This window comes from Corvus brachyrhynchos, unplaced genomic scaffold (genome assembly GCF_000691975.1).
Source record: "Corvus brachyrhynchos isolate BGI_N302 unplaced genomic scaffold, ASM69197v1 scaffold26, whole genome shotgun sequence".
NCBI lineage: Eukaryota > Metazoa > Chordata > Aves > Passeriformes > Corvidae > Corvus > Corvus brachyrhynchos.
In genome coordinates, this window is record NW_008239324.1 from 6,175,312 (window position 1) to 6,186,966 (window position 11,655).

Here is an 11,655-nt window from a genome sequence, read left to right on the forward strand (position 1 = left end):
GTCTCTCCCCGAGCGCCCCTCGCTCGTCCTGGCCGGGGGGTTTGGGAGAAGCTGTTGGGAACGTTTGCTGCTGTCCCAGGCGGGTGCTGGGCTTAAGCTTCGCCAAGCACTGCCCGACCTGCTCTCCCAGAAATCTGAGTAAGGGACTGTCAGGTATTCGAGCCCAAGCTTTACATGCCTTTGTTGGTTTTTTTTTTTTTTTTTTTTTGGTTTTTTTTTTTTTTTTATAATAGGACTTAAAGTCTTGTAGGTAAGAGGAAACATTCTCACCATTTAAGAAAAAAAGAAAATAATTGTCTGTATCTTTTAAAACCCAAACCTCATAATGAATTTTGGCTCACTGATTTGTAGTTGAAATAAAGGCTCAACAAGGGAATATTGAAACCTTGCTGAGTTGTTGCTGTTAAACTTTTCATCTGTCTGTCACTCAAAGGTGGCAGTAGTTGGACATCTGCTTCACAACATGCTTCCTTGACTGAGGTGCTGATTTTTTAATATACCAAACACATTCATTCTGTTGAAATGTGGTCTCTGGACCTTAAGTTAAGAGTCCTGGAAAAGTTTTTTCTACGTCCTTTGGAAATGGCAGGGTGAGGCTTCTTCATCATCCACCTTCACGCCTTTTTAAAGTCCTCCCTAGGTCAAAAGTTAATTACAAGTGCCTTTGCCAAATGTGAGATAGCAGTTTTCCCAGGCCCATGCGTTCTGCTTCTTTCTCCTTTGCTGTAAAGCAGTTTCCCAAGAAAGCCTCAAGCAGTGTTGTTACTGAAAGCGTGTGCTATTCAGCATGTTTTGAGGCAACCTCTGAATCCTCTTACTGTAACAAAGATTCAAACTGGAGTTTTCTTATCTGCCATGTGTTAAACAAAATTAGCATCTTTGTGATCTTGAAGTTTTGTCCCAGTGTTCCTTCATGAAATTTGCTAATCTGTATTGTGAAGAGGTAGATCAGTTTGTTGGCTGTACTGCTGTATCAAACTAACTGTGTTAGTATTTCTAAGAAAAAAAAAAGCTAAGTGACTTATCAGCTACTTAATGTATCTTGGAAGAGGCCAGGCTTAAATTTCACCAAAAAAAGAGGAACTAATACTGTTCTGTGAACAACAGCAGGTTTTGTTAGACTCGTTCATTCCCCTTCTCTCCCTCCTTCTAAATAGGCCAAAAGTATTTGTTGCTGACTGCTGTCTTTCTTTCCAGGTGCTAGTAAATACTGCTTGCTGTTTTCTGATGCTGGTTGCTAAGCTAATCCAGTGTATGGTGTTTGGTCCTCTTCGTGTCAGCGAGAGGCAGGTGAGACAGCAAACAAGGAAATGTGAAACATGGCAAATGTTGTGATTTTCTATATAGAATTGCTGAAACTGCACAAGAAAAGTAAATTTTACAATATAGGTCTTACCATTTGGTTAGCTAGTATATCCACAGCCACAAGCTTCCGGTTTATTTCTAAGGGAATTTTTCCTGTTGTATTTTATAAGCCCACAGTCAACTTGAAAATCCTGTTTCTTAATGAACTCCGTCAGGTTTCTTACAAGTGCACCTCACTTCAAAATACTTGTAGCATGTTCTTCTCTATCCTGTCTGCACCTGGCAGCATTTCTCCATTGCGTTTTGTAGTTGTCAGCACTGGCAGTCTTGAGTTCCCTCTTCTTTTCTACCTTGACTGCTGGAGAAGTGCTTTCCATCCTCATACACTGAGTGGATGGTGTACAAGCCTGCAGGTTTAAGAGGGAGTAGGCAAGAAAATCCCCAGAGAAAGGAGGTGAGCAGGACTGAAAACTGAGGCTGTTTAGTCCAGCTCTTGGCTATATGAGAATGTTTGTAAAAATTCAGCAAGGGAACTATGAAAGCCCAGAGTTTTTAAAAACAGGATCCTGCAGAAGATGAAAGCAGCAGCAGGACCTTGAATAGTATCTTTTTAATAGTATTTTTTAAAAAAACGGTAAGGCAAATGCATGAGTTGCTTGTGTAAATGCAGTAGCACTGGTTTGGAGTGTGTTCACGTATTAAAAAAAAGTCTTTAAATGCAGTTCTTTAGGAATCAGGCCATGATGATTTTTGACATTCAGAGCTAAGGTACAGAAAGCCTCATTAATAACTGTGGATCTCCCAAAGCCTATTGTATTTGTAATTCATACCCTGTAGTGTCTCTGAGTGGTTTGTTAAAACCAAGGCACTATCAAACTGCAGTGGGCCAGATTTTCTACCCAGTCCATGTTGACTATAAGGATGTAGAATTCTAACTGGTTATAGTTTCCAGGATGTTCTCTACCCTCTTAAAAACTGAAGTGAAAAGCAGTAGCAGGATGGATCCATTTGTGTTTGGACAGTGGGAGTTTGCCTCAGTTGTCATGTAAAGGAAAGCTGCTTATTAATACTGGCAAGCCCAAAACGGCAGCATCATTAAGGAATTCAGGGCCTGTCTTAACTAAACTCCTGGTGACTTCATCTGTACTTTAACAAAACATTTTGTTTCATAAATTTTTTTTATCCCCTCCAAGCTGGCTTGCTGTCTGCTGCTTGAGAACATCATATTGTTTCTTTCATACTGTGTGTGTGTGGGAATCATTTTATTTTCATTGGTCATCCATCTCATTCTCCACTGTAGGCACTGTGATTCTTAAGAACAGACTTTGTCATCTTTTCTTAATCATCCGTATTTTTTGGCAGGTTTTTGTAACCAAGGTGCTAGGCAATTTGGGCATCTTGAATAACTAACTGTGGCAGCTCTACCTGCATAGAGGACTGTGTGTTTGCAGCCTGGTAGCTGAGTTGTGTGAGCATGAGGAGTCAAAGTGAGATCAGACTTGCTTTGTGCTGAGCACTGTTTTAGGAGTATAGCAGGAAGCTGCATTGTGTGCTGTGTAGCACAGTTATTGTGCCATGGTATAAAAGACTAGATAGATACTAAGATCTACTAATATTTTTAATACATTTTTTAATTCAGTAAGGGTAATAACAAATACTATTGAAGGTGTGTATGCAGCAGACTTTAGCTAATGTATTGTTGCGTTTCTACCTCCATTTTTTTTTAAATTTCCCTTTTTCTTCTTCTCTTTTCCCCTCCTTTTCTTCCCTCTGTGTGGATTGTTCAGTGCTTTCACTACAGTAACCAAGTGTCTTCCATTACAGCACCTTAAGGATAAATTCTGGAATTTCATTTTCTACAAGTTCATCTTCATTTTTGGTGTGCTGAATGTTCAAACAGTGGAAGAAGTAGTGATGTGGTGCCTCTGGTTCTCTGGACTTGTGTTTCTCCATCTGATGGTTCAGCTCTGCAAGGATCGCTTTGAATATGTAAGTTTTGATTAAGGGCTGTCTTTTGGGACATGCAAATTCTGTTTCTGGTTCAGGCACTGGCTTGTGATAAGGTACAAACAGATCATTTAAACCGTTTCCCCACTCTGCAGTACTGAACGTGTGCACTTCCCAGTAGCTTCAAATATGTGCTTTAAAGTACAATGTCAATCTTACTCCTTCAGTTTTCCCATGAGACAAATGGAGCTGAAGATACTTATTTTCTTTAATAAATTGCTCCTTATATGTGCCCTGTAATTACTTTTACATAACTGCATGAGATGGCTTCATAGCTCTCCTTAGTAAAGACATCTTAGCAACAGAACATTCCTTAGATTGGTGCCCTTTAGGATTGGCCCACGGAGCCTGTTTCTGCAGCTTCTGTGCTCAGGTTTCACACTCACTTAGATATGCTGAATTTTGACTGTCAGTGTCTTTACAATATACTGTGCAATTTTCTCTCTAAGCTACATTCCACTTTCTGTTAATACCAGGAATAAATTCTGTAGAGATGCAGAAAGTGAAGGCTAGGCAAGGAAGAAGAAACTGCAATTTAAACAGTAAATCTTGGCCTTTAAACTATAATGGGCCTGCATTTTCCTAGGCTCCTCTCTTCTCGAATAGAAGTTTGACCTAAATTGAATCCATTAATTTCTTTTAGGTAGATCTGGGCTTTGCAGGTTTTTTCTTAATAATGTCCAGCAAGGCCTGTTAATTCACAGGTAGCTAAGCACTTAAATTTGAAACTGTATTGGCTGGGCTTAAGAAAATTGAGACAGCATTGAAACAAGGCAGTCATCTGGTATTTTTAGTGTTGTTCAGAAAGCTGTGAAAGAACAAAGGTCATGTGGGAAGAAATCCTTGTTATATTCCTTTTACATTCAAAGCATGCATAGTCAGTTTTTGCTTGGACAAATGATACTTTTGTGATTTGCCTTGCAAAGACAGGGGCATGTGGAGCTGAACCAGATACAAAGATGTAAGAAAGAACCCATTTAAAAACAAAAAATGGGAATCAACTTTGTTAATCAAACCAGAGTGAAGCTTTGGGCAACTCCTTCTTTCCTTGTCCTGTTCTTTCTCATCCTGCCCTGGAAAAAAGAGGATGGACCAACATCCCCTTGGATTGCCTTTGATTCAGACAGACTAGGTGTAGTAGCCCTCTGTTAAGGTAGTTTAGAGATTTAACACACTTTGCATGCTATTGAATGAGACAGCTGTTTTCAGTAGAGTCTGTCTGGCAGTCTCTAGCTGCAGCTTAAGTATTTTTTTGGGTAGAAGTCTCTTTCTTCCAGAAAAAAATGACAATGGAAGAACTAGGGGATGGAAGACCAAGCTGGAGAAATTCAGATCAGCTATCAGGTGAAAAATTGGCAAAACATTGCTCGAAGACTCTGTGTTAGGTTAGGTGTCTTTCTAAAGTGCCTATTCATCCTAAGCAGAGGCTGTGGGTTTGATGTGGAAACTACTGTGTCTGGTTTTCTTGCACAGGTGATTTAAACATTAGCTCAAATAATCCTAATTGTAAATAAAAAAATTGTAACTGATTGTTAAAAAGTGAATGTAAATGACAGTAACATGAATGAGGCTTTGGGATGGTGTGTGGTTTTAGCTTTATTCTTCTTTATTTATTACTACATTGCATTGTGAAATTGGTTTTATGCTAGAAAGCAAAAGATTTTCCTGAATGAGGTCCTGTTTGGTGAGGTGTCAATAGAAGGCAGGGTGGATGAAGTACTCCTTTAAACCTGTCATGTATTTATGTATTTGTGTTGGCAGCTTTCCTTTTCTCCCACCACACCCATGAGCAGCCACATCAGAGTACTGGCCCTGCTCATCGCCATGCTCCTGTCTTGCTGTGGATTAGCAGTTGTCTGTGGAGTTGTTGGCTACACCCATGGCATGCACACGTTGGCTTTCATGGCAGCAGAGGTGAGACTTTCTTCATATGTGTTGTGGTTTCTGCTTTGCCTTTGACCCCTTACTTGGGGGTGTCCTGGTACACAGTGGATTTACTTTTAATTCCCATAAGAAAGAAACTTTGAAGACACAAACAAATCCTCCTGTTTTCCAGAAGTTGCCAGATTGGCATGCTTTCTGTCTTTAGCCTTTAACTCCCTGAAAAAAATCTTGGTCTGAAGAAGAGAATGAGAGGATAGACCTGTAAGATGATGCTGAAATCAAATGACAGCTTATGAAAAAGTAATGATTGTGCTTCATGAGCATTGCAAGAAGGGTTGGTGAAACAGCGCTTGAGAGAGGGAGAGAGTGTGTATGAAAGTGTAATGTGCACTTCAGCCTCTTTCTCTGAGGTTGTATTTTCTATTTCATTTCTCCCCAAAAGGAGTGAGACTAACATCCTTTCCTTAAGGCATACTTAGGGGATTTGCCTATGTTTGTGTAACGAGTTCTGTCTCAGCTGAGATGAGCAAGGCATTTTTGTGTGCGCCTGAACACTTTGCACTGTGGGGTAAACATCAGTATGTTTGTGGAGTGAACATCAGTATGTTTTTGATATTGTGATGGGTTGTTTCACTCTGCCTGAGGAAGTGATAATCTTAAACAAACAAAAGGAATCCAGTATAATTGCAAGTATGTTGTGTTAGCACATCCTTAGTTCAGATAACAAGTAACATGTACAATTTATTTTTCTTCTCTTATCTTGAATTCATACTTGGAGTTAGGGAGCAGGAAGGAAAACAACTGATAGTAGGAGAATATGATGCTTGTCACACCACAGGTCAGTTATTTAATACATCGCTTTATTTTTCCCTGAACACGAGAATATGCAAGACCAGATTTGTAATTAAACAGTGGAAGGGTATTGGAAGATTTAACAGTGTCTCTAAAAAGTGGGGTCTCTTTGGTGTCATGTCTGTTATCTTGGTTTGGCAGAAGGATTATCAGCATTGCACCAGCTCGGGGTAGGTTTATCAGGGAGTGTTGTGGTGCCTGTGTTGCCTCCTTAGCGCTGTGCTGTGTGTGAATGTTTGGGGTTGCAGGATGGGGCCCAGCTGTTCATTTCGGTGGGAGCTGTTCTGTGTGCTGATTAACAAAGGAGTGCTCAGTCAATGTAAGTATGGGGTGTCCAGCCAAGCCATGGATCCCCTGCTGTGCTGCTGCAGGGCAGCAAGGAACTTTGTGGGGAATGCAGAAGAAAGGATCTCCTAGCTTTGCTTGCAGCAACTGGTGTTTGAGAACATTCCTGAGCTGAGGGCTGCACAAGCCCATTGGGTTTGATAGTCCCAGATGTACTCTGGAAAGTTGTCTGATCATTCATTAAACTTGTTGGTGTGTCAGCTTCTGTAATATCCAAAGGCAACAAATTCCACATTTACTTGGCTCTATGTAAACGAAAGAGCTCTTTGAGTTGTTCTGAATCTTCTGTTTAATAATCACAGAATGATTTGGGTTGGAAGGGACCTTAAAGATCATCTAGTTCCAACCCCCCTGCCATGGGCAGGGAATAATGTCCTTAGCTATCATCAAATACATTTATGATGAAAATTAGCAAAGAATCATTCCCTGTTTAATATTTTTCATAGAATTTGTGATTTTATCATCCTCTTTTGCCTGTTGTTTTGTTGCATTTCCTTCTAAGCAAAAGAATTCTAGTCTGTTTAATTTTTCCTCATAGGAGATTGTCTAATATCTTGCCATTTTTGAACATTTTTAATATTTCCTGTATGGTTTAGGCAACCATGAGTAATCTCCTTGATTTTAATACCCAGCACTCATGTGAGTGGAATAAAACATTTAGGGTTCTTTCTGTACAGGTACTGGCAGTGACACCTCATAGCAGACTTCAAGCTCTTAGTAAAAAACATTAAATCTCTCAGACTGAAATGTTTTTCTGGTGGTGGCTTGTGTGATGCTCCTTGAGAGGGACCCTGCCAAGTGTATTCCATTAGTATGAATGAATTACATTAAGTTACATTAAGCTATTAATTTATCTTCTGCAAACATTGATTTAGCTCAGGGTTTTCAATAAAGCAATATAGATGTTTTTCTTGTGTTTTAGGTAGACTTCCCCATGTTCTCTGCTGCTTGTCAGCATTTTCTTTACTGCAGAGGGTGGATGTGAAATGTGCAAATGCCCAGAGAAAGTTGAGTAAGGACTTGTCTGTATTTTTGAGTAAACATTAATTTTTTTTGCCTTAATATATGGTGTTTGAGAATTATAGTACAGCAAGCAGTGTCCAGTCTGTCTGTCATTGCATGTTTTTCTTTTAAAGACAGCTAGTAAACAGTTGGCAGATATGTAGGGTGTTGCAAAGGGTTAAATATGCATAGAAGTATTTTGAGAATGCTTTTTACAGATGGAAAAAATTATTCAAACCAACCAGCTTATTGCTGCTTTGGGAAGTTAGTGGTTTTGATAGTTCTTCTGTCCTGTTTGTAGTACTTAGGCTGAAGGCATGCCATCAGACCAGTTTCACAGAAGTGGTTTCAGTTGCTCATTGTAAATCCCCTGGATCTCAGTGTCACTTGGCCCCTGCTAACTACAGGGTGGTGTGGGCAGTCTCTGGGGGAAGCATGTCTGCTTTTTTTCACTGTGAGGATAGAATGAAGAGATGGAGCACTGTGGGCTTGATGGATTACAGAGAGGTGATGGGGCCACTGTCTCTTAGATGATAAGAGCCCATGGAAATGTAGTTACCTTTTTGGTGACTTGTCTTTACACCTCTGATCTTACACTTTCTGATATACTCAGGTTTTGTGCTCTGTACTTAGCCTAGAAATGTAAGTATGATTAAAGAGAGAAGTTACTTTAGCAGCATTTACATCTCAGCAAAGGGGGGAATTATTTAAAGTTAACTTCCTCAAATTTCTGTTATTATTCAGTTCTTCCAGTTTTTTTTTTAAGAAGTGGGATGAGGAGAGTTAGTTGGTGGGACTGTGGTCTCAACACTTGCTGAGTGATAATAATTGAAAAAGGCAATACGTCCTGTGTACTCAGGAAAAAATGGCATGTAACAGCAGTAACACTAGTGGCTGCTTTAATAGCATTGTGTCTTTGGGAACAATTTCTTCCATATTTATTTATAAGCTTCATGGTTGTCTCAGGTATATTGTGCACACAGTCACCTATAGTGACCATTGGTTCACAGGAACTTGTTAAGCTGCAGTAAATGCGTTTTGTGTTTTAGCCCTTGAGCTCCTGCATCTGAGCCACTGTCCCTGCCAGAATGTTAACATGTATGTTTTTTTTCTTCCTCTTTTGCAGTCTCTGCTGGTGACAGTCAGAACTGCTCACGTGATTTTACGGTGAGTAGCTTATGCTTCACAGGATGGTTGCTCAGGATGTAGTGCATATAGCATGTTGATGTAAGAGGTGTATGTAATTACCTCATTGAATTGCAAATACGTGTTTGGAGATTGAGAGCAGTCCTGAGGAGAGACTTGGGGGTGTTGGTGGATGAGAATCTTGACATGACCCAGTACTGTGTGCTTGCAGCCCAGAAAGCTCAACCACATCGTGGTCTGCATCCCCACAGCGTGGGCAGCAGGTCCAGGGAGGGGATTCTCCCCCTCTGCTCTGTTCTGCTGAGACTCCACCTGGAGTGCTGCATCCAACTCTGGGGCCCCCATTATGAAGGATGTGGACCTGCTGGAGTGAGTCTGGAAGAGTCCTTAGAGATTTTCAGAGGAATGGAGCACCTGCCATGGAGACAGGCTGAGAGAGCTGGTGGTGTTCAGCCTGGAGAAGAGAAGGCTCTGGTAAAACCTTAGAGCCTCACCCAGTACCTAAAGGGGCTCCAAGAGAGCTGGAGAGAGACTTTGGACAAGGGCATGGAGTGAGGGAATGACTTCAAACTGACAGAAGGCAGAGTTAGATTTGATATGAGGTAAAATAATCTTCCCTGTGAGATTGGTGAGTCACTGGCACAGTGAGTGGTTGCCCAGAGAAGCTGTGGATGCCCCGTCCTGGGATTGGTCACAGCCTGATTGGATGAGGCAGCCAAAGGGATTGGAAAGAGATGATCTTCAAGATCCCTTCCAACCCAAACCATTTCAGGTTGATGAGATGAGTAAAGGTGGTTAACTTTAGCCTGTGCTGTTTCTTAAGCACAAGTTTTGCAACTGACTTTTTTTGTTTTATTTGAGTGATGTGTGTGTCTTATCCTGAAGCCTTTATTTGAATAAAAGATTGTACTGGTGTTTAAGTAGTTACATGAACATTTATTTTAAAGCCAGCTAGTAAACACTTGGCAGGTATGTTGGATAGTACAAAGGATTAAATACGTGTAGAAGCATTTTAAGAATGATTTTTACAGATGGAAATGCATTTTAAGAGTGCTTTTTACAGATGGGGGTTGAAATGCATGGATAACTTCAGTAGGTGGTGATAGCTTGAAGCTTGGATTAAAGATGGGTGCTGCTGGATGAAGATTGATAGATGCTACTTAATGTCATTCTACAGGGTTTGTTTTAAGGTCTTGGTCTTTTGAAGTTTTGCTTTGAAAAAGTCACATGCATGTGTACCTGTTACATGCCTGTGAGTGCATAGGTAGGACATGGTGTGTGACTCAGGAGCCTCTTTGTGCAGGTCACTCAGGTCTGACACTGAGCTGTAATGACTCACCTGAGAAACACCTCACATGCTGAAAAGTGTGGTTCTGTAGTTACTATAATTCTGACTTTTAGTACATGAAGTAGTTTTTAGTGAATGCTGCATCTTTTTTGTTAGCTGGTAATGTCTGTAGTGTCAGTGTAGGCTAAGCACTGACTGCTTTTCGCTTTTTAAAAATGTTGCTGTTTGAAACCAGTAACATTAAAAGAAGTCCCCCTGGAGAGAGCACAGACTGTGAGCACAGGGCCTAGGAAGGGCAAAGAATCCATATTCAGAAGTTGTTTGAAAAATGGACAAAATAGTTTGAATTATAGAGATGCTATTTGACAGAAAAAATAAGAATAATGTTCATTTCCTCACTCTTGCAGATATGTAGTTCATCTCTGGGATCTCAACCATGAGGGAACGTGGGAGGGCAAAGGCACTTATGTCTACTACACAGATTTTGTCATGGAGCTAACCTTGCTTTGCCTGGACTTGATGCATCATATTCATATGCTGGTATGAAATACTGGACATAATGCTGAACAAATAGACTGGCCTTAAAGGGTATTGGGTATACGTATTTTATATATTATTTTTACTTTGCTTATTTTAGAAACCAGATATTACAGAGAAGTTACTTAAATAGAGATGAAAATATAGAGGGGGGATTCTGGCATTCTTTCCTCCTGTGTAGCTGGAGTTATCACAAATAACTTTGTTAAGGAGTATTAACTACTGTGTGTAAATCTGTTTAGTAGGTGTTTAATTAGCTTTTTTATTGAGTAATATCAGAGTGAGTTATTTTCACTGGCAGCAGGGGATGCTAAGCTGGACAGGACTGAATACAGTTTATCCTCATTATAAATGCTGTGCTGCCAAAGTTGTATCTGAAGAAGTAATGAGTGGTAGTATCTTTGAATATGCATGGTTGCTGTGAATGGACCCAACAAAAGTGAAATTCTTCAGGGCTGGTCTCTCAATTTCTTTGTCTCTCAAGACCTGATGCAGCTTCTTGTTTGCCATGGTGCTTGTTTCTAATCCCTGCTCTGTTTTTTTCCCAAGCTGTTTGGCAATATCTGGTTGTCAATGGCGAGTCTGGTGATCTTCATGCAGCTGCGCTACCTGTTCCACGAGGTGCAGCGGCGAATTCGGCGGCACAAGAACTACCTGCGTGTGGTTGGAAACATGGAAGCCAGGTGAGCCTCTTACTTGCTCTGTTATTTTGATGTAGCTCTAGTAAGGGGGACACTCTTAAGATACGTAGGATTGACGTGTAGAATGGCAGTATTACTGGTAACATATTAAGTGACAAAAAGTGGACTCCCCTGTCCAGTATTTCTTCTCCTGTATTCTCACACATACTACCTTAGTGAGGTGACAGAAGCTCTGCAGAGCTCTGCCTATTTCAGCTGTCAAATGCTTGCTTGGCTGGGATAGAAATCAATGCTCTTAATTTTATCAGACCATAGTATTCAGTTACTGACTGAAATGAAATCAAAATATTAATGAAAACCTGCCTAGCTTTAACTGTGTTTTTACTAAACCTAAAGCCAGCTCTAAGACTCTGTACCTGAAGTGGAGCTGAGAGCACCTTGGCAGTACTTTAGTCCATTCCCTTTTAGTGAGGTAATATGGAGAAATTGGGAGGCCTGCCAAAACCTAATATTATACCAGATAGTACTGCATCTCTGATCCAATGTTTTCAACATTCAGCTATGTTCTTAAAAATTTTAAGAGCCACAGGGAGTTTTATTCTTTCTGTACATCACTGTACTGTTTCAATTTTGGCCCTCTGTGGGTTT

At 40.4% G+C, this 11,655-nt stretch overlaps 1 protein-coding gene across 1 annotated transcript in view; it reads left to right on the forward strand.

Moving 5' to 3' along the window:
* The first annotated feature begins 1,197 nt into the window (after positions 1-1,197).
* Positions 1,198-11,655, forward strand: part of AMFR (autocrine motility factor receptor) — a 26,617-nt gene continuing 16,159 nt past the window's right edge. Inside the window, exons 1-6 of the mRNA XM_008638763.2 lie at positions 1,198-1,290; positions 3,130-3,294; positions 5,074-5,226; positions 8,522-8,562; positions 10,237-10,369; positions 10,916-11,049. Coding sequence (XP_008636985.1) covers positions 1,228-1,290; positions 3,130-3,294; positions 5,074-5,226; positions 8,522-8,562; positions 10,237-10,369; positions 10,916-11,049 — 689 coding nt within the window. The 5' untranslated portion in view covers positions 1,198-1,227. The remainder of the gene's footprint in view (positions 1,291-3,129; positions 3,295-5,073; positions 5,227-8,521; positions 8,563-10,236; positions 10,370-10,915; positions 11,050-11,655) is intronic.